The sequence below is a fragment of the Peromyscus maniculatus genome, chromosome 13 (genome assembly GCF_049852395.1).
Source record: "Peromyscus maniculatus bairdii isolate BWxNUB_F1_BW_parent chromosome 13, HU_Pman_BW_mat_3.1, whole genome shotgun sequence".
NCBI classification, from domain to species: domain Eukaryota; kingdom Metazoa; phylum Chordata; class Mammalia; order Rodentia; family Cricetidae; genus Peromyscus; species Peromyscus maniculatus.
Window position 1 is genome coordinate 28,828,530 of NC_134864.1, and position 21,844 is coordinate 28,850,373.

Below are 21,844 nucleotides of genomic sequence, written 5' to 3' on the forward strand. Positions count from 1 at the left end.
AAAGCCGCGGCAGCCCATTACTGAGGGGACGATGAGACCTCACTGCAATTCGCCATTCATCTCCAAGCAGAGACTGAAGGGCCAGCTCCCCCTCCACTCAAGAGTAAATATCACACATCCTGTTTATTCATACTGGTTTGTTGTCCACAGCTCTTCAAAGCAGTGACACACTCCTAAGTCACACTCTTCTCTGCCCCCAACTTCCTGCTCATGGGTGTACTATGTTCCTAAGTACTTCCTTCAAGAAAATACTCTTCATTGCAATAACTTTTAAAGAAAATACTTTATTACATCATGAAAAAAAGATATCCAACAACTAGATTCATACTTGCTTGAATCTTAAAAAAAAACTGAATGTTTATTCATTAGACTGTATGTCGGCATCCTGTTCCACATGGAAATAGAAAGACACTACGGCTTCTAAGTATTGCACAGTCTGAAAAAAAAAAAACATCAAAAAAAAAAAGGAGTGGGGAGAAGATCACATGATATTGGGAACCATCTCACATTATGAAAAACCTACCAAGAAACATTTTTAAAAAGAAAACCCTTTGTTTCTACAGTAGCTTTAGTTTGTAGTTCTTGGAATGACTGTATTCCATTGAAGACATCTCAGTAACAGGAAGCTTCGTATGAGCAATCCCATGTGCAAATATTAATAGAAAAATATATAAAATAATGCATCTCTTGCCATCACCCTGACCATCAGGACCCTATTTTGTCTGAAAAAGGGTTAAGCTGTGAGTTTGGCCTGGAGCTCCATCTCTGCTGCCCGTTTGAGTGCAACATCCACGAGAAGCTGGAATCCGCTAAAATCCTGGTTGAGGTCCGGCGGAGTAGGGGGAGGAGTGTTGAAAAGACCGCTCTGAGGGTTTGGGCTCGGTCCAGATTTGCAAGCGTCCTCTGGGTACACGAGAGAGGTGTCTGTAAAGTTGCCGGCTGTTATTTGCTGTACATCTGTGCTCTGTCCCACACCGACCGGCTGGCAGAGAGAGAAGGGCCCATCTTTCAACGCAGTCACAGTGGTATGGCAGATCACTGATGGGCGAGCCAGCATGGATGCCGGGGAGGAAGGCTTGGGAGACACTGGCCTCCCTAGGGTTGGGTTGGGTCCAGCTGTGCAGGAATGAAACGAGCTCTCATCTAGAGTTGGCATGAAGTTTTTGATGCCCATCGCAGCTTCCACAGGGCTAGCTTCTGAAATCTTGGCCCCACGGCGGGAAATCGTGAACTGATTTGGATCTTTGCCATCCTTTCTCAGCATGTCAGGGAGGAGCCTGCGGCGGGCGTTGATGAACCAGTTACAGACCTGAAATCACAGGGATCTGCTTCAACACTTGGTCCTGTGCACTTGACAAACAGGTTCTGAACACATCCTATGTAGGGTGCCTACCTGACCTCCCTCTCTGAATTCAAGGAGGCATAAAGGGCTTATCTGAGACTGAGGAAGCAGTTCAGTCAATGGTAGAACATTTGCCTAGCATGCCAGGGGCCCAACAACAGCAAATGATTAAAGAAAGGAAAGAAAAAGCTTCTGGACGGACAAGTTATTGCGAGGCATTTAAGCCAAGTCAGCCCGTCACAAGTACAAATTTGCTTTGGATGTGTCACGGATGCAGGGAAAAGGTATAAAATCTCAAATACTTGCAAATAACTTTAAGGAAGGTTCACCTTTAAGTCTGCTTCAACCTCCTACCTACTGCCCTAGCATTTAAGTTAATCAACTACAGGGAAGCTTTTCCTGTATAAAAGAGGCCACACCCCCCAGTAACTGATTTCTCTCAGTTCAAATGACTGTGTCAACAGACATAACACGAATTACCTCACTGAGGTTCTGTCCTTGTTTAAATATCAAACCAGTTTCCTGGGCAATAGAGTAAGGTTTAACCTCCTTTCCAATACACCTTGCACAGGGGCTTTCAGGCACCGAAGGAAATGCTTCCTGACAGATGAGTGTCAAGTGTTTCTGTCCTCTATAAATAGCCAATTATTAGCTTTTCACACTATAAAGCTTCAAATGGAAAGGTCCTGTTTCTCTCTCTCTGGACTAGGAGGCTAGGGAAGAGCTTAATGACACACAGGAATGCTATCAACCGTCTAAGGGTAAGGGAAAAAAGCATATCTGTACGCTAGGGACACACCAAGGTGGTGGTGGAACTCTGGCACCACAGGGGGGCAGTTCTGGCACTAACCTTCGGCTTTCCCCTTACCTGCAGTGTGGACAGGTGTGTTTGCTGGGAGAGCAGTGCTTTCTCTTGCTCGGAGGGATAGGCATTGTATCTGTGTTCATACAGCCAGTCCCGCAGGATCTGGACAGACTCCTTGGGCAGATTGCCTCTCCTCCTTCTCTTGCCAGAGGCCGCTGAAGAGGAAAGGTCCAGGGGAATATCCATGCTGTCCTCATCCTCAGTCTCACTGCCGGATGCTGCAACAATGCCTGAGAAAGGACAAGGGCCCACTGTCACTCACTTGTATCAGCAGGGGAACCATCTCAAAGCTCATTTGTTTAGACTACTCCATCCCCTTGTGTTTTCTCAACCACGGAGTGTGAAGTTCTCAGTCTGGGCAGGGTCTCCATAGAAAGGCCTGGGGAGTAGTCCGACTGTAGACACTCACCCACTTCATTCCCAGTCTTTCTTGCTGTTGGCAACTGAGATATAACTTTTTTTTTTTTTTTAACATGATGCTTAGAAAAGACAAATTGCACTCGAAGGGAGTAAGTCATCACACTCGAAACAGGAAGAGTGCTGGGCAGTGCGGGAATGTACCTCACTACCCTGTCTTTAAGGTCACTGCTAACTAGAGACAGTACTCCAGTGAATAAGTACATTTTTTTCCTTTCATGAAAGGTTCGCTTTGAAAACAAGCACCGTACATTTTTATATACTTGGATGTTCCCTTAAGCTGTCAATTAGATATGAACTTCGAATGCTACCCTACCCATCAGTCTTTAATTCTTACATGACAAAGAAAATTGAATATGCAACCCACAAAGGAAGCCATTTTGGTGGTAAATACTTTAATCCTACCAGAAATGCTAAGAATTCCCAAACCCTACAGAGTATTTAAATCAGAGTGCAATGAAAATTCAAGCCAGCTTGACTTTTGCAGACATTTTAACATATTTTGAACTTTAAAACATTTTATCTAACAAATGCCGTTAACTCCTACAAGTCGGGCAATGTAAACTTTATCATCTATGAAACTGTGTTTCTGGTTGAGGGGAAAGTTTTCAAAGATGTATATTTTTAAAGCTTTGGTATAGCTTTTTATTCTATCTTAACTGAGTCCCTCCCTTTACTGATCCAGGAAATAAAAACAGAATACTCTTCAGAGTGATACACCAACTCCATGAATTTTAAAGAATTTTTTTACAACCTGGAGCAGACTGACTTTGTTGACACATTTTTAGCTTTGGACTGCAGGGGGCAGAAGATGCTAGAAGGCATTCCTACAGGAAAGGCCCAAATCCAACAAAGACAAAGTAAAAGCAAGTTCTAACAAAAGAGGCAGATGATTTTGCAAATTCACTGTAGCTTAAGGCTTAACAAACTGCCAGAAATAACCACATACACCCTCCATTTTTAACTGCCACACAATTGAAGGTCCCTTCCTAAAGATGCAATTAGTATTTCGAGAAAGAAAAAGTCTAAAGAAAGGGCAATTTTAAAACCGAAAGTGATATCCTTGTACAGAGTCTGAGCAATTTTAAAAGTCCCATATTGAAATTTGGGTGAAAAACCATTTAAAAAAAAAAAAAAACTCTTCGATTATAAATGAGTTCCTGTTTCACATTTGCTTTGATAACCAAGGAAATCTCACTTTTAAACATGCCAGGTTAATTGGGTAACTAAAAGCATTTGAATAAAGCAATTTGCTACAACTCCCCCAACTTCAGAAAAGCCAGACACTCTATTCCCTGCCTCCTCCTTTTAAATCTAGGAGGGGGAAAGTGTGAAAATTTGCTCATTGAACAGTTAATTCCCAACTGTAAATTGGCAATAACAAAGTGCTTGAAACAAAAAACCCCTAAAGTCTGGCCTTTGATCTGATCCCTCGGGTGTGACAAGAAGCGCGATCTTTCAGAATAGGTTTAGGGACACAAAACAGGTTTCAGTTAGGCCGCACCAAACTGCCACCCCTGTTCATCTGAGAGAGAAAAAAAAGAAAGGAAGGAAGGGAGGATGGATGGATGGAAAGGAGGAAGAGAGGGGAGGGAAGGAGGGAGGAGGGGGAGAGAGGGAGAGTGAGAGAGAGAGCCAGCCAAGGCCCTCTTCACAAGTATTTCCAAAGCATGCACAAAGGCTGAAGGAACAGGAAGTTGAGACTCGGTGCCCTGGGCGCGCCAGCTGATGTGTTCAGCTCTGCTGGACCACGTTTGCTACTGTCAGGGCTGCTTCCATTAAAACTCCCTCCCGACCCGATTGTGGCTCGACTTGGAAAAACAAAGGCTTTTTTCCTCGTTACTCATTTCCTACTGTAACGGGAGCTTTTTAAAAGTTTCCCGGTCAGGACTTGTTTCCAATAGTCTTGCTTTGCTTACACTTTGAAAAAAAAAAAATGCGGTTGGGGAGGGAGAGGGGTGGGTGTGGGACAGAATCACAAGCCTCTTACTCTACCCACATACAAGGAAATGTTGTTCAGAAAGCCACAAGATGGCCTGTGGATCCCATGGCTCTAAGAAGCAAATCTTGCTTCTTCACTTTCTTTTTCTGACGCTCTGAAACATCGAGGTTGGGGGTGGGAGAGCTTGGATTTTAAAGCCCTAATGGAGACCAGAAAAAGAATGGGGGGGAAAGATCAAAGGAAAAGTTTAAGAAAAAACAAACTTAACAAGTCTCCCCTCTGGACGAGTAACTCGGATGGAACTTCACACCCAAGTCCCTAAATCCACAGCGCAGCCCTGAACTGAGTCAACAGGCTTGGAGCCCCCGCGAGGACACTTGGGGGTTTTCCCAGGCGAGCCTTCTTCTTCCAGGCTGTTCCGAAGCCATTTTTGGAGCTCTTTCGGGCCGTCTCGGCTTTCTATGAAGGCACTTGATTATCAGACCAGTCTTTGTTCTAAGGAAAGTTGAAAGGATGTTCAGACTTTCCAACGGCGGACAATAGGCGGGACAAGGTTTAAGCAGTCCTGGCCCAAGGACAGGGAAGCTTGCCCTCCCCTCCCAGGTAGTCTCAGGCAGGAGGAGGCAGGGCAGTGGAGGCTCGCAGGAGAGGGAGGAGCCCGAGGAGAGAGAGCAAGCAAGCAGCTTTTGTTCTTTGGAGTTCTTCACCCCTGACTGAAGCCCGCTTTGCTAACCGTTCAAGTCAGCAACTGAGCTGGACCGTGGTCCCCAAGGAACTCGAGATGGGGCGGTGCTGCGGCTCACTGCCGCCTCGGGGGTCTGCCCCCGTCCCAGACCATGTGCTGGGGAAGCCTAAAAAGGGAAAGGAGCCCGGGCAACCTCCGCGGTCTCCGCTCTCTCCCCACCAGAAGCTCCGAGGCGGCGGCAGCAAAGTTTCCCCTCCAACACGTCACCGTTCATTGTTTCCACGAGTTGGGGATTGACTCGCGGGACCCACGCGCCCTGGGCTGGGGGAACCTCTTGATGTTTTCCCCAGACCTTGCATCCGTGGAAGGGGACACCCGGGAGGGTGGTACCTGAGTAGGAGGCTTGTAGTCAGCCCCCCTCCCCACCCACGGAAACGCAGCTTTGCGTTTTCACTCAAAACCGAAACAGCCTCCTGTAGGTGCGGTCGGGACAGGACGCCTCCCACCCGGTCTAGATCTGTCAGTCAAAGGGTGACAGGGCTCTGCAGAGGATCCCCAAGCCTTCCCCAGTGCTCAGTTAAACAAACTCGGTTCCCAACTCTAAGCGCCCAGGCTCTCCCTGTCCCGGGATGGAGGTGGGCAAGGAGGCCTACTTAACCAAGTACCCGGGGTCTTCATGAGTTCCCGAGTTCCGTAGTTTCGGGGTCTCCCACGGAACTACATCGGCACAACTCTACAGGGCAGAGAGCCGGGAGGAACCCCGAGGGGTGTGTGTGTGCGGCGGTGGCCAGCGCAACCGTGTTCCGTTGGAACTGCAGTCGTTGGAACTGCAGCCGCGGTCGGGGTCTGAAAGAATGTGGAGTAACAAACTCGTGGAAGCTCTTGGGCATGCGCAGCAGCGCACCCCCCCCCCCCCCCCCCGCCAGCTTCCCCAAGCGATTAACTTCTGTTTTGAACCACTCCACATAAATCACAACAGAAAAGCCAACTCTAGTCCACGACTGAACACTCGAGGGACCTCCCAGTCAGGGACTCCAAAGTTAGCTTCAAAAGGGACTTCACAGGCTTTTGACCTTTCGGGTTTTTTTTTTCCCCCTCCCCTGTGTATTTTGTTTTTAAATCAGATTGACGGCAAGTTTGAGTTGTAAAGCTTGGTGGAAACAATGACAGTCTCGCTCTTTGCACTTACAACCAAGCCTGCTTGTCACACTTGGACACATTCTGACTGCATGGTACTGGTATTCTAACAGCTCACGCTGTCCTAAATTCATCGTGGGAAAACTTTTAGAAGCTAGTAATTTTAAAAGTCCAGCTTTCCAAGGCTATGCTCACCCTAAGACCATGTGTGGGTCCGGGATCACATTCCTTTGACAGTGAAAAAAAAAAAACACATCCCTAAAAACAGTACCAGGGTCTGGTGAGCAGTGAGAGCACCCGGAACCGAACTTTTAGACAAAAGGTAAGGGCGGCTGGAATGCGCCAACGACCCCCCACAGGGAAAAGCGAGGTGTGAGGGTCTCCTTAAACACCCACCCCACAACCCTGTCCCAGACACAGCACTAGAAACCACGCGGCTGGGCCGAGCATGGGGTGTCAGCGAAGACAATGAAACTTGGAGGCGCACAAACAAGGCGCTGAGCGTGTTTCTTGACAACGTGCCAGCAGCGTGGTGAGGCTGTCTCCCCACAACAGCCCCTCGTGTTGTGTCTAGAAGGAAAGGAACAGCAACTGCCATTTGAGACAGAGCCTCAACAAAGAGAACGGCCACCTCTCCAAGCCCGGGTGCCACCGGGCGGAAAAGTCCACCAAGTCAGTGTCCCCCGCTCCGGCGCGGCCCGCACATGTCCCGCACTGGTGCCTCGGGGGCTCACAGCCCGCCCGCAGCCTTACCCTTTTTGCTTTTCATTCTGGAACTCCCGTCCCAGCGAGAGGTGAAGCTGGGGTTCCTAGGGGCCAGCAGTCGGAGTGGCGGTGGGGGGGTGCGGGCGATGATCCTCCTTTACAGGCGCTCGGGGAACTTACAGGAGAGTATTCCAGCCACTATTGCTAAACAAGGTGCTTGGGTCCCAGGCGCTGGCTCCCAGGGTTGGAATTCAAGTGACACTTGGGCTTCCTCCAGCCAGGATCTTCTGGCAGCCAGCCGGGGGCTCTCCCTGGCCCAACTCACTCCCCTCCCTACTCAACTCCTTTGTTTCCCGCTCCACTCCGCGCACCTCGGCGCTGTCAGAGTGAGAGAGCAGAGGGAAGGTACAGGAGGTCCTGCCTCCGCCCCCAGCCGCCCGCCCAGTCCCCCGCCCGCCCGCCCCGCCGCTCCTCTGCCCCTCCCCCGCACCTTCCAGCTCAACAGCCCTGGTCCGGGGGGCCGCGGTCACCGGTCCCTCTCGGGGGGTGGCGGAGCCCACAAACAGGGTCATGCCCGCCTGCCTGTAGCGCTAGTACGGTCCACATCCCTCAGCCCTCGGCGGCCACACCGGCGTCTCCTTAGGGAGGCCTTTCCTCCCGGGTGAAGAGTGCGTTTAGTTTGCAACAGATGGGGAGAGGGTTAAAGACACCCCCTCCCCCCCCCCCCGCTTTGTCCACCCCAGGAAAGAAAAGACACCCCCAGCCTTGTTTTTGACAGCTGCCCCAAACTCCACTTGTCCCGGCTCCAGCCGCAAGAGGCAGCGGCTTCTGATTCAAGGGGTGGGGCAGAAGAGGAAAAGTATTCCGGACAAGAACCAACTTCTTCCAGAAGGCGCAGCTGCCATTGACACGCGGGCGCGGCGCGGCGCACCCTTCTCCGCGTGGACTCTTTCTTGACAGTGGGAGGTGGGGGTGGGGGGGTGGGGGGTGGGAGGGGGGAGGATGAGACACAGACACAGGCATACTAGGCGAATGTCTGTTCCCCCGGGCTCTGAGTTCCGGATTGGATTGCAAGGCAGTTTCGAAATCTAACACGTTGCGGAGAGACACTTGTCATGCTCACATGCTCTTTAAATGTCTCGGCTGGAGGATGACCCGGGGCGCACAGTTTGCGCCCCGCTGCGACCACCACCCCGCCCCCCAACCCCCGCAGTTACGCCTTTATATTAGAGGGGTGTTCACGCCGGAGCTGCTCGTCCGTTTCGGTAAACAGTGTCTACTTTGTGGACTGCAGTCCCCACCAGAGGATACCCTCCTCCACCCTTCAGTATTTCAAACAGAAACTAGCCATTAAGTACACACTCGTTCCTATTGGTTTATTTTGCTTGAGAGGGGAGCTCCAATAGGAGTTCCACGATGAATAACCCCCTCCCCAAATACAACCCAGATGCTGTTTTGGCTGACTTCAAGATGCGCATGCCCGCACTTCTGGGTCTAGTTTTCACTTATGCCCGATTGTTAAAAAAAAGCAAAGCAAACCAACTGTCACATGTCACAGAAGACTTTCCCCACTACTTAAAAAAAAAGAAGAAGAAGAAAAACCCCAAACGTAAATAAGCCGAGCAGCGACGTCAGCGCCGCTGGCTGTCTCCAGTTTCGGCTCTGTGGCTGTTCTGGTTTTGTGACCTCGGTGGAGATCCGGCAGGAGACATCCCGGTGAAAACAAGGTTAAAGCCGAGTCACACCAAGGCGGCCACAGGATGACCCGCTAGACTTTGGAGTCTGTTTACGATGACGTTGGAAATTAAAGCAAGCCTTCGCCGCGCCCCCTTCCCAAAGACAACCCCTCGGGGAGCGCGTTTAAAAACGCAGCGTTAAAGAAGCTTGGGTGGTTTGTTTTTTTTCCCCCCCCAAAATGAACCAACTGCGGGAAGCGTCCCCGTAATGCAGGAACCTTAAGAGCCACCCCCACCCGGCGCGCGCCCCCGGTGGTTTGCAGAGTGCACACGCGGAAATCGGCGCAGGAGGCGGTTGCAGGACCGTGTCCAGGGGAGAACCCACCGCCCCGGGGCGCAGCGCTTTCCGGGACCTGGCTGGCGATGACTCAGCCGCTGCGCCCGGGTGCGGGATTGATGTGGTGCGGGGAGGGGGCGCCCGTTGGAGGGCCGCCTCTCTCTGCTTTTGAAGGGTTGTTTGTGGCTGGGATTGGTGGCTCACATCCGTTGGGGGGACTCCGGAGAGGAGGGAGGAGGAACGCGAGGAGGAGGAGGAGGAGCTGGGCCGTGTGAGTGGCAGGAGTCCCGTCCCGGGCCCGGCGGTGACTGCTTGCTTGCTTAGTCGCTTTGTTTGCTAACTTGGGACCGTGGCTTCGGGGCCACTGGACGGAACCCGCCTCGGATCGGCTAAACCCAGCCGCGGCGGCGCGAGGCCGAAACGTTCCTTCCCCGGCGGCGGTTATCCGCGGCCACGCGGTGCCTCTCATTATGTACACAAGGTAGCTTTTCTTTTCTCCCAAGTATGCCTGGCTCACGAAGGCGATCCTCCGGCCACAGAGATGGAAACCGGGGTTGACGGTTTGAAAACAAACTTTTACAGGGCGAGCGGGGAGGGGTGGAGAGAGAAGCAGACGCCGCTTTCAAACCAGGAGGGGGAGGAGGAGAGGGGAGAAAAAAAACTGCAGAATAAAACTCACCGTGACGCGAAGGCCAGCTGGACCCCGCCAGTGCACACCTTCTGCTGGTGTAAATCATTTCGAGGCCGTTAGGAAGCGGGAACGCGCTGGCCGGATTCTGTGATCAGCTGGAGCCGCGCCCCTCCCCCACCGCCACCCCACCCCACCCCACCCCACCCCTGAGGCCGGAGCCGAGCTCGTTAGGAACCTGGCATTCCTGCAGGACTGGGCGCCCGCTCTGCACAGCGCCAGGACAGGGAGACGACCCCCCAACGCGAGCTCGTAACACCCGCAGTATTTTTACATCCGCTGTCTGCACCGCAGAAAAACAAGCTTCGGTTCTGTCCCTCTCAACGTCTCGGGGCCTTCTCCGCGTCACTGATTCCATTGACTTGGGGTTAGTTGCTGTTGCCACGTGTTATTTACTGGATTCTTAAAACGCCTCTCCATCGAATTGCTTAAGTTCAACCGAGAGGTGGCCCTGTGCTCTCAGCTACCTAGCGATAAACGTTCCCCATCAGTGTGTATTTGTTTTTTTATTTTCTTTGCGATACACGCAGTCCCGTTTGGTGCCTTAAGCCAAGCAGAGTTGTTTTTAAAAAAAAGACAAGTTAATTGTCGCGGTCTGCAGACCCTGAGCAGGCAGAGAGATTTCAAAGGACACAGACTTGGGGAGGCCGAGAGAAGAGGCCGGTAGCCGTTAAGCGTAATTGTTACTATTGGTACCAGGCCTGCCAAATGATGGAGGGAGGGGTTTGTTTCATCTGGACAGCTGCTTAGGTTGGATTGCCATCAGGTGCTGGGCCCGGCGGCGGGGAGGGGGGGGGGGGGGGAGACTGACTCACCTAGTCATTGGATCTCTTCTGCTTGCAGCTCAGCAGCAAGGGTATTATTTATAAAATATGCAGGCTGCTGGGCTTCAAACACTGCACTGGGGACCTGTAATATCATCTTGTCACATCTCAAGTCTGAGGAGCTCTGGCTGCTAACCATTGTCTTTTCAAGGCCCGCCCCCCCATCCAGGAGGATGACCCCAGCCAGCCATCTTGCGGGTGAGTTTATCAACATTATCAGGATATTTCTCTTCAAGTATGAGTGTAAATAGCTGGCCGGGCTGCGTTTGTGTTTGGTGGCTTTCTACCAGTCAGCACAAACCTCCTCCACCCCCCCTTCTTTTCCCACAGTAGAAGTCAATTTTATTTACCTGGGTGATGTAGACCGAAGTTCCCTGAAAAAGGCCACATGGTGTTGTTTCTGTGGACTGGTGGTCTGATTAAAACGTCCTGGCTGGGGAGAGTTGGAATGATACAGATCCAGAGCCAAATTATCCCCATCTATCTCAAGTCCCGTCCATAGCCATTTATCGCCTACCCTACTTTTGACTCTCAGTTAAAATCTTGAGACGGTACAGACTTAGACCGGCAGCTTCCACCAACTCAGCGGCCGCGGACGCCATCAGTGTTGGAGACTTTCCGGGTGCTGCTCTAACCTTCCTCCCTTCAGCCCCACCAAAGTGTCTGGTGACAACGACCATGGTGGAGCATGTCTCTGAGGTCCCCCCCAAATTCAGGTTTTCCGGGCCACGGTCACTTTCGGCTCAGATAATCTCTTACAGACAAAAAAACTAACTCATTGAGCCTAGTCTTTATCCTTTGCTTTCAACATGTTGTCTGTTTTGAGACAGGGTTTCCCTGTGTGGCCCTGGCTGTCCTGGAACTCACTCTGTAGCCCAGGCTGGCCTCCAACTCACAGAGATCAATCCACCTGCCTCTGCCTCCCGAGGGCTGGGATTAAAGACGTGGGCCACCACCGCCCGGCTACTTTCAACATCTGGTATCTTCATTGTGCTTCATAGCTTCTGAAACATTTAAATGCTCTCATTTAATATCCAAATTATATTTTTCTTAAAGCCAAGATAACTCAAACAACACGTTCAAGTATGATGTAGCTAAAAGACATAAAACAAGGTATTGGGCATGGACTGCCTGGCTGTCAAGGAAATCCTGTCATTCTGGAAGGTCCAAGTTTGACCTAAGATCAGAGACACCAAGATCTCCATGCTGGAAGTTACTAGATTTTTTTTACCCCGGGTGCTTTTTCTGTTCACTTTTCCGTGTGTGTACGTGGGGGTGGGGGTGCACATGCTTCATGTTGGGAAGCCAGAGCAGTGTCTTCCTCTCTCTCTTTTGGCCTTAGTCCCTTGAGACAGGGTCCCTTCCTGAACTTGAACCTTGAGGGTTCTGCAACCAGGCTCTCTGGACCCACCCATCAGCTCCGGGGTTACAGGCACCCACAGCCATACCTGGCTTTTACATGGGTGAGTCCTCGTGTGTACACAGCAAGTGTTTTCAGCCACTGAATCATCCCCAGGAGTCTTTAACTTCGTCCTTTCTTCTCACCGAAGGTTAATCCATTCACGTTTTTATCACATTATTGCTGTCCAAAGCTGTAGAGTGAACCATTTTATAATAAGTCGAAATATCTAGGAATAAAATTAACAGGAAGTGTGTCCAAGGTTTACTATGAAGGCCCTATTGAGGATCACGAAGGGAGACGGGAGGAGAGAGGCAACTTTTCCCGGTGAGGTTCCCACAGTGAAGAGTATGTGACATTTGCTCTCTCCGAGTCCTCCTTAAATTCAAAGCAAATTCCATAAAATAAGTTATTTTTCTGTTTTGTATTTCAACCGACAACCAATGCTACAGCTCCTGTAAATTAGCAAGGGGGCTTTAGGGCAGCGTGGACTTTTTTTTCCCTTTAGAGCTGAGGACCGAACCCAGGGCCTGGGCTCTACCACTGAGCTAAATCCCCAACCCCCCCTTTTTTTGTTATTTTGTCTTTTTTTTTTTTTTTTTTTTTTTTGGTTTTTCGAGACAGGGTTTCTCTGTGTAGCTTTTGAGCCTTTCCTGGAGCTCACTTGGTAGCCCAGGCTGGCCTCGAACTCACAGAGATCCGCCTGGCTCTGCCTCCCGAGTGCTGGGATTAAAGGCGTGCGCCACCACCGCCCGGCTTTTTTTTTTTGAGACCTTGTCAAAAAGCATTTTTGTTCGTTCATTTTCTCAAATGCAAGAAAGCCAGAGTAAATGGTTACAGACAGACACGGGAGACACAGACTTCGTTCAAGAGGAGCTCACGCAGCTGTAAGAACAACCTGCTGTTAAGTGAGGAGGGCTGGGGAGATGACCGGGAGGGTGAGGGCCCTTCTGCGCTAGAAGAGGACCTGGTTCAGTTCTTAGCACCTTTATCAGAAGGCTCAAAACCACCGAAGTTCAGCTCCAAGGGATCTGATGCCCTCTGCCTCCTCAGGCACATGCTTACACACACACACACACACACACACACACACACACACACACACACACTTTTAAAGTTTGGCAAGTGAATCTACAGGTTAGAAGTTTACAAAAAAAAAAAAAATTAACAAAAAGAATCCAAATAACAAAAAAAACATGAGGAAAGACATAATTTGCTGTGGATGTATCACAAGGTAGAGGAAGTCAGCCTGATCATCAATTAACAATGGTAATACCTGCTGAAAACAGGTGGTTCGGTGATTTCATTATGCGGACATCATGCAGTGTCCTTATCCAAAATGGGCATGATGTCACTGGGCCACTTTTTTTTTTTTTTAAGAACAGATCTCTCCATGTACTCCTGGGTGGTCTAGAACTCACTACATAGGCCAGGCTGGTCTGGAACTCACAGAAATATATCCTCCTCTGTCTTTCCAGGTGCTGGGACTAAAGGTGTGTACCACCACACCTGGCAAGGCTGTTCACTCTTATGAAACACACCATCTGGCCCATGACTGTACACACAAACGCGCACACACTGTAAAAACAGTACAAAGTCATTTTCATAAACATCTTTGAATGCCTGCATATTTTGGAATGATTCTCAAGAAAATATTAAAGGTGGCTACCTCCGGAGGTGCCATAAGATGGAAGGCTGGAGTGAGGCCTATAACTACCATCATGCCATTGTAACGGCTGAGTAGTTATCCTCCTATGGATTACACGTTACGAACCAGTCTCTACTAGTGTATGAGTCTGGGTCTTGTGTTCGATCCGTACAATCTCCTGAGCGAAGATCTAAAGTGAGGGTCTGCTGTGTTTAAGGCTCTCCGGTCAGATTCTCTGTCTAAGAGCCCGTGGTGGTTAATCGTTAGCCGCTGTGAACCCCTTATGGCACTGGGAACTATTCTGAGAACAAAGGCTGTCGTAGCCTGGGAGTAGGTGACCAGATGTGAAAAAAGTGAAAAACATTATCATCTCTTTAGACCAAGCATCATGATGTGTGAACCAGGGCTGCGTCATTTTCATCAGAAATGAACTAATGAATGGGTAAGTCAGTGTGCTCCTCCAAAGGCAGAAACTTAGTTAATTGAAGGCTTTCCAGTCCAGTGATGTGTGTGTAAATGAGAGTGATCAATTGTCTCCACAGGGTGTCCTGTAGGAGCCAAGGAAATTCCTTCACATTTTTTTTTCTTTCCTTTTTTTTCTTTTTTTTCGAGACAGAGTTTCTCTGTGTAGCCCTGGCTGTCCTGGAACTCACTCTGTCAAACTAGGCTGGCCTCAAACTCACAGAGATGCGCCTGCCTCTGGCTCCTGATTGTTGGGATCAAAGGTGTGCGCCACCGCAATCCAGCCCTTCATATTTTCTTGAAAGACAGGAATGCTTATTCCCTTCCAGGCTACGTGAATAAGTGTGTTTTTTTTAATATATTTATTTAATTACTTAGTTATTGTAGTGTTGGGGGCTGAATCCAGGACTTCCCCCGAGGCTAGGCAAACACTGACCATTGGACTACACTTCAACCTTAAAACTTGATTTTAAAACTCTGGCATCTATTATATACTATTTACTGTACTTGATGTACAAAGATTGGTATATTCCATTTTAGTTTTACATTTTGAAAGCCCTCTAACATATTTAAAAAGTACATAACATACATGTGTTCTCTTCTTAAAGAGAAGAAATCCTTTCCATTTTTTTTTTCTTTTTCTTCAGAGACAGATTTTCATGTAGCCCAGGCTGGCCTGATACTCCCTAGGTAGCTAAGGGTGACCTTAAACTTCTGATCCTCCTGCCTCCACCTCCCAAGCACTAGGGCGCCAAACCTGTGCCTATTTCTTTTTAATGTGGAACTAGGGATCAAGTTCAGGACTTCCCGCATGGGAGGCAAGCGCTTTACTAAGTAAGTTACATTTCTTTTTTTTTAAATTATGTGCTTATGTGTTTGCATGTGGGTACATGCACAAGAGTGAGGGTGTCCTCGGAGATGGCAGTCACGAGTCTCCCAAGATACGTCCGGGGAACTGAACTTGGAACCTCTGCAAGAGTAGTACATTCTTGGCCAGTGAACCACTGAGCCACCCCTCCAGCCCAAAACCTTTTTTTAAATTAAAACGTTGTTTTTTATGTGTATGGGTGTCTCGCCTGCATGTATGCCCATGTATCACATGTGTGCTGGAGGCCAGAAGAGGACTTTGGGTCTCTGGAACTGGGGCTATAGCTGGTTTCCATGTGGGAGCTGGGAATCTCCCCTCCTCTTCTGCTGAGCCGTTTCCCTAGCCAATCATCCATCTTATCTTTAGGAAGTCCTAAAGATAGATGAGTGATCTCAGATACAATGACTTTGTCATTTCCAGGGTGTTTTTGTTTGCTTTTAAACTTTTATTTTTTTTATTTATTTTTTATTATTTTTCTTTTTTTCACTCTATAGCTCAGGATGGTGTGGGAATTCAGTACGTAACCCAGACAGACACTGGCCTTGAACTCATGACAGTCCTCCTGCCTGGGCCTGCAGGGGTCACAGGCATGTAACATCACACCTAGCTCTCTACCTGCTGAGGCAGGAACCGAACACAGGGCTTTGTGCAAAGTGCTCTACCCACTGAGCGACCCGACCAGCCCAAGAGCTGTTGACCATAGAGCTGTCTTCTTACTTTCATTATTTGATATAAATCCCAGACATCATATCACTTGTGGATCGGTATCTATGATGAACGTTCTAGCGTGCCAGATGAGGAGCGCTGACCTCTGTCGCCAAGATGACTCACAGACAGGGCTGGGTAGTCCCAGAATCGTGCACGCCATTGTCTTTTCCTAGGCCCTTTCTGCTTCTAGGGTTAGACGTTTTCTTCGGGGAGAACAATCACATTTTGTCCTTAGTTGGTGCTTTCATACTTTTTTAGTTCTAGTAGCCCATTAGGTCAATAAAGAGATAAAATTCCTCCTTTGGACAGGCTTATTCTTAGACACTCGTTTCCATTCTTTCTGCGGGCACCCGACATACTATGTGCCCATTTTGTTCTGTTTTGCTCTGTTGTTTGGTTGATGAAACAAAAATTTTTTTTCTTGTGCTGGGACTTGGATAGTCACTGCGACCAAGGGCTCCACGGGAAGCAATCAGGGAAGAAAAGCCGATTTTTGTCTCATGTTTAAGTGGCCATGGGCACCCCTCAAATAAATGCTTCGCCGGGTGGTGGTGGCGGCGGCGGCAGCAGCAGGGCACGCCTTAAATCCCAGCAGAGGCAGGCAGATCTCTGTGAGTTCGAGGCCAGTCTGGGCTACAGAGCGAGATTCAGCCAAGGCACAAAGCTACACAGAGAAACCCTATCTCGGAAAAACCAAAAAAATAAATAAAAACAAAATAATAAATGCTTCAAAAAAGACAAAAGCCTTTATTTTTCCTCTCTCCCACCCGTCCTTCCTTTCTTTTTCTGTAAAACACACCCGCACGCCCGTGCCCCCCCCCCCACATGCATGCACACACACGCACACACATGGAGAGGGGAATCCTTCAGGCATGCGGAGGCGGGAGGGGGGTACAACTTCCACCAATCTTTCTCTCCCTCCACCTTGACTCCGGGACCGAATCTCTCCATTGCTTCTGCACCAGCCTGGCGGTCTACAGGCTTTGGGCAAGCGTGCTGGGATGACAGCCGCACACCTCTGCATTGGGGTGGGTTCTGGGGATTAAACTCAGGTCAGACTTGTGCACCAAGTACTTTTGCCCATCATGCTATCTCCCCATCTCAAGAGGGGATCTTCATTAAATGGAAAGAAATTACAAATAATACAGGCTTGGCTGTGCCTTGTACGTGTGACTTGTGTGTGGTATTCACCACAGCCGTTGCTTATTCTGTAGTGAATCGTGTGTCAATAAGAAAATGAAACCACTTCAGGCCAGGCTTATGCCAAAGTGTAGACTGTTAGTCTGTAATTTTTTTTTTTTTCAATTTTTATTCTTTGGAGACAGGGTCTCACTGTACAGCCCTGGCTGGCCTGGAACTCACAGAGATCCTCTACCTGCCACTGCTTCCTGGGTACTATGATTAAAGATGTGCACCACCGTGCCTGAACTCTGGCTCATAATTTTTAACTTTAATATAATTTCAGCCTTACAGAAAAATTTACGAATGGTACAAAGAAATTCCATATGCTCTTTACCACCCGGATTCTACAGTTTGGTTCATGGTTTTCCACATACGCGTACATGGACGTATGTGCATACAAAGAATGGAAATGAATGAGTAAGCCTGTTCAAAGGAGGAAATTCTCCTCTTCCCCCCTTTAAAAAAGATGTATTGTTTATTTGCATGTGCAGGCATGGGCAGGCCTGAGGAGGCCAAGAGAGGCCATCCGATCCAGTAGCGCTGGCATCATAAGCCATTGTGAGCCACCCAATGTGAGTGCTGGGAACTGAACCTGAGTCCTCTAGAAAAGAAACAAGTTCTGTCAACCATCGAACCCCCTACACAATCCTCCTTCATACGTATATATTTTATTTTCCTTGAATTTTATGATGGTGTGTTGCAGATACATGGCCCACTGGCCCCTGGAGACCTCCTCAGCGTGTGTCCTAAGAACAAGGGCATCTCCTTAGGTCACGAACTTGGGACATGGACATTGCTGGGAAGCTGTTATCTAACGCACCTTCCCTTTGTGTTTCTCTACCTGTCAGATGACGTCCTTTATCAGAAGCAAACTTTCCTAAATTCAAATGAGGATCAGATATTGGTTGTGTTTGGTTAACCTCTCTGGCTGGTTGGCTTTCCTTCCTTCCTTCCTTCCTTCCTTCCTTCCTTCCTTCCTTCCTTCCTTCCTTCCTTCCTTCCTTCCTTCCTTTCTTCCTTCTTTCCTTCTTTCCATCCTTTCTTACTTTGAGACAGGGTTTCTTCTGGCTGTCCTGGAACTTGCATTGTAGCCCAGGCTAGCCTCCACTCAGAGATCTACCTGCCTCTGCCTCCCAAGCGCTGGGGTTAAAGGTGTGCTCCACCACCGTCTAGCTTCTCTGGCTTTTTTTTTTTTAACCTGGGCTACTTTGTATTTGTCTTTTATAACCTTGGCATTTTTTCAAAGTAAAGGCCTGCTGTTTTAGAGTTTCTCCTTCCAGCTCCGCATCATCTGACGTCTTCTCACACTTAGATTGAAGCTGTGCATTTTTGACAGTCACACTTCAAAAGTGACCTTATGCCCTTCTCAGTGAAAGTGTCAAGTAATGATTTCAGCATCGGCTTCCTTTGTTAACCTTGGTCACATGGCTGAGACGATGTCTCCCAAAGCTCTCCACTATGGGGATTATTTTTACCTCTGTGGTTGATAAATCTATCAAATGTATCAAAATAGGAGGCTGTCCTGTCCTTCAAACCTTCAGCCTGCGCCTCCTCCGTACTCCATCACCCCTTCTTCATTTTTCTGCTGTGTCCTGCCGTGGGGAGAGCGTCCCCTCCAGGAGCTGGTGCTGCTTTGTTTACTTACAGGAGCATGGATGTTTGGAATCCTGGTTCATTCAGTATGTTAATAGTCCGTTCCTATTATCATTGTAAAAATGTTCAGATTTACCCAGAGGGAGTTCCTCAAACTGTTTTTAATATTAATTAAATTTATTCTTTGACAATTTCATATATACAATGCATTCTGATTATTCTCCCCTCCCTCTCATCAACTCCTCTTACCTCCTCCAATCCCTCCTTTTCCCTACAAATGCTTTTGTCGCGTTCATGTCTTTTTTTTTTTTTTTTTAAGATTTTAAAATTATGTGTATGAGTGTTTTGCCTGAACGTGTGCATGTGTTCCCTGTGTGCCTGGTACCCGCAGAGGCCAGAAGAGGGCATTGAATCCCTTGGAACCACAGCTAGGATGACTATGGGCCACTGTGTGAGGGTTAAGAAGGGAACCTGGGTGGCTCCAAGAGCAAATCCTCTTCACCTCTGAGCCATCCCTCCAGCCCTCTCCTGCCTTTTTGTTTTGTGACCCACTGAGTTTAATCACAGTGGTTCATGCGACCTTGGGCAAAGGAACTACTCACAGACACTGGTAGACCCACCAGTGGGCACACAAATGAGTAGGGTGGCTCCCCCTTACCCAGCGGCATCCAGGAGCCAATAGTTTCCCAAACTGGTTTCCTTATCAGGTCCACCATTCTTAGATTGTCTTATTGTACAGCAATATGTGCCAGAGGCCTGTTACATTTTCCCTGCTCCAGCCCCGAACCCCTGGAATTGGTCATTTACCCAGTAAGTCCTGACTATCCTCAATGGTAAAGGGACTCGTTTTTTAAGACACCAAGTTGGGCTCTGGGCTGGTGCATTCCTACTGGGCTATCATGGCCTCTGGGTTTCTCAGCAGAGCTAACACACACACACACACACACACACACACACACACACACACACACACACACACACACCTTCATATGTTGAAAATCAGGAATTCAAGCAGGGTATGATGGTAAAGAGGTGTACAGTTTTAATTCCAGTACTTAGAAGACTGAGGCACTGGGATTGGGAGTTTGAGATCATTTTCGGCTGCACAGGCAAGAGTCTGTGTCCAAACAGTCTGAAAAATAAAATATGCGTGTGTGGCAAACCTTTGTTCTGATACTTCCACTTTCAGCCCAACAAACACTCCCGACAGAGACATCAGCACTTCCTTCCTTCCATTCCCACTTCTGGTATCTGTGCCTCTCTTTTCTAACAGTGAGAAACCTGCTTCCCACTCCCTCCGATAATGAGTACTTAGTCCTAGAATGTGGCGGGCAGGTCCCTGCAGAGAGCAGCCCTGCCACTGATAATTAACTCCTGTTTGTTTCCTCCCTTTGGCCTGAGGGTTTAAAATCAAATACCCCTACCTAAACTCACTTCAGTCAACTCTGCCTTCCATGCTCTCCAACTGATGGTGACTCTTATGAAAGACGATGAAGTTTTTTTTTTAATTTGTATTCCATGTTGTGCCTCCCCATCATTCTTCTGACTCTACAATTTTTCTTTTGCATTTGTACATTTAGCACAACTTAGCAGCCTTCACTAAGTGAAAGGTTCGCCCAGCTGTCAAACCCACAGATTCCGCCAACCCTGTGGGTCACTGCTGGAAGTAGGAGGATTATGAATTCAAGGTCATGCTCAGCTACATAGAGGGGGTTGGAGGCCAGCCTGAGCTATATGAGATCTTGTCTTAAAAAAAAAAAAAAAAAAAAAAAGAGTGTTTGGGCTGGAGAGATGGCTCAGCGGTTAAGAGCACTGACTGCTCTTGCAGAGGACCCAGGTTCGATTCCCAGCACCCACATGACAGCTCACAGCTGTCTGTAACTTCTGTTCCAGGGGATCTGATGCCCTCATACAGACATACCTGCGGGCAAGACACCAATGTACATAAAATAAAAAATGTGTGTGTGTGTGTGTGTGTGTGTGTGTGTGTGTCTGTGTGTGTGTGTTCTGGATTTTGGATTTGTGTTTAGGGTTCCATATTTTTTGGCAGTAAAAATAAGAAAAATTATATTAGAAAATGCTTATATCAGGGTATTGAAGTCTTACTTATTTTTACAGTTGCATATTAATTTTACCAGAATTTTAAGTGTCAAAGCCTAGGCCCTGGCAATCCTAATAAGCTAGGCTTGGCCACCTGTCCACCATAAGCCAAATGCAGAGACGAGACCAATAGAGTGAGAAGCAGAGAGAGGATATTTCTTCAAGTAGCTACATTGGGAAAAGGAATAAACAAAGAGGTCCAATAGCTCCTTAGGTCCATCTTCAGGTTATTGACAGAGCTGAGGCTTAAACAGAGGGCAGGAGGACTGTGTACCTAAGTATTCCTGGTCAGGGTGTGCCTCTCAAATCAATCGGTCCATCTTTGTCTTGGCTCCAATCTGTCTTGCAAGGTGGGCTGACAAGCAGTCCAGTTGTGGAATTTCTTCCTGGGATACAAGTTCTTCCTCTGGCTGGCCTCAGGCGTCACCGTCCTCCTAAGGTAAGATTCCCAGGGAAATTCCAGTTCTTTGGGATCTGTTGTCTCTGTTGTGAGCTAAAGGAAAGGGCTCAAGTGTCTCTTTAGAATATCTTCACTCCTTCCAGTGAGGTTATAGTACTCCACCGCCTCAGCGGACCACAGTTTAATTCTTTCTTACCTTTGAACATTTGGACTGCAGTTATAAACGGTGCTGTCACCGTTCATCCCAGCACTCGGGAGGCAGAGGTAGGCGCATCTCTGTGAGTTCGAGGCCAGCCTGGTCTACAAAGGGAGCTCCAGGAGAGGCTCCAAAGCTACACAGAGAAACCCTGTCTCAAAAAAACAAAACAAAACAAATACAAAAAAAAAACAAAACAAAACATAAAATAAACTAAACAGTGCTGTAGTGAACAATCACATTCACAGACATTTTCATATCTCTGCAAGCACGTCTTTGGAAAGACCTTTTGTGACATTGCTTTGTCAAAACTAAGTACATGGCACTGGTGCCCATTTGAGATGGCTCAGTGGGCATGGGTACCTGCTCCAAGCCTGACGCCTGAGTTAGATCCCCAGAACTCACCTGGTAGAAGGAGAGAGTCAACGCCCATAAATTAGTCTACACATATACACACACTGGAACAAACATGGGTTGGTGTGTGGGGGGAGCTTCCAGGCTAGGGGTGTGTCTCAGTGGGTAGTTTTTGTCTTGCATCTATAAAGCAAAGAGTTTGGTCGCTAGTATATACCTGTAATCAGGTTGGTAGCACATACCTGCATCAGGAAGGCAAAGTCAGAAGGATCGCAAGTTCAAGGTCAAACTGGGCTACGTAGTGAGTTTGTGGGCT

General features: G+C 48.4%; 1 protein-coding gene and 1 long non-coding RNA gene across 9 annotated transcripts; one reads left to right on the forward strand and one right to left on the reverse strand.

Annotated features, from left to right (window-relative positions):
• Nucleotides 1-264: 264 nt before the first annotated feature.
• On the reverse strand, nt 265-9,930 carry Tgif1 (TGFB induced factor homeobox 1). Of its 8 annotated transcripts, XM_076549894.1 has the most exons (4): nt 5,917-6,137; nt 4,835-5,061; nt 2,211-2,437; nt 265-1,309 (listed from the first exon to the last, which is right to left on the reverse strand). In XM_076549894.1, the coding sequence occupies exons 3-4, from the start codon at nt 2,391-2,393 to the stop codon at nt 734-736; spliced, it is 759 nt and encodes a 252-aa protein (XP_076406009.1). In that variant the 5' UTR covers nt 2,394-2,437; nt 4,835-5,061; nt 5,917-6,137; the 3' UTR covers nt 265-733. The 8 variants fall into 8 exon arrangements, with proteins under 8 accessions (XP_076406009.1, XP_006972321.3, XP_076406002.1 ...); XM_006972259.4 differs by lacking the exons at nt 4,835-5,061; nt 5,917-6,137 and adding an exon at nt 9,786-9,930; XM_076549887.1 differs by lacking the exons at nt 4,835-5,061; nt 5,917-6,137 and adding an exon at nt 7,584-7,809.
• A 136-nt stretch (nt 9,931-10,066) lies between these two features.
• On the forward strand, nt 10,067-15,191 carry LOC143268294 (uncharacterized). The gene is made up of 2 exons (XR_013044039.1): nt 10,067-10,816; nt 11,961-15,191. It is a non-coding gene; the product is annotated as an uncharacterized LOC143268294 (long non-coding RNA).
• The last annotated feature ends 6,653 nt before the right edge of the window (nt 15,192-21,844 follow it).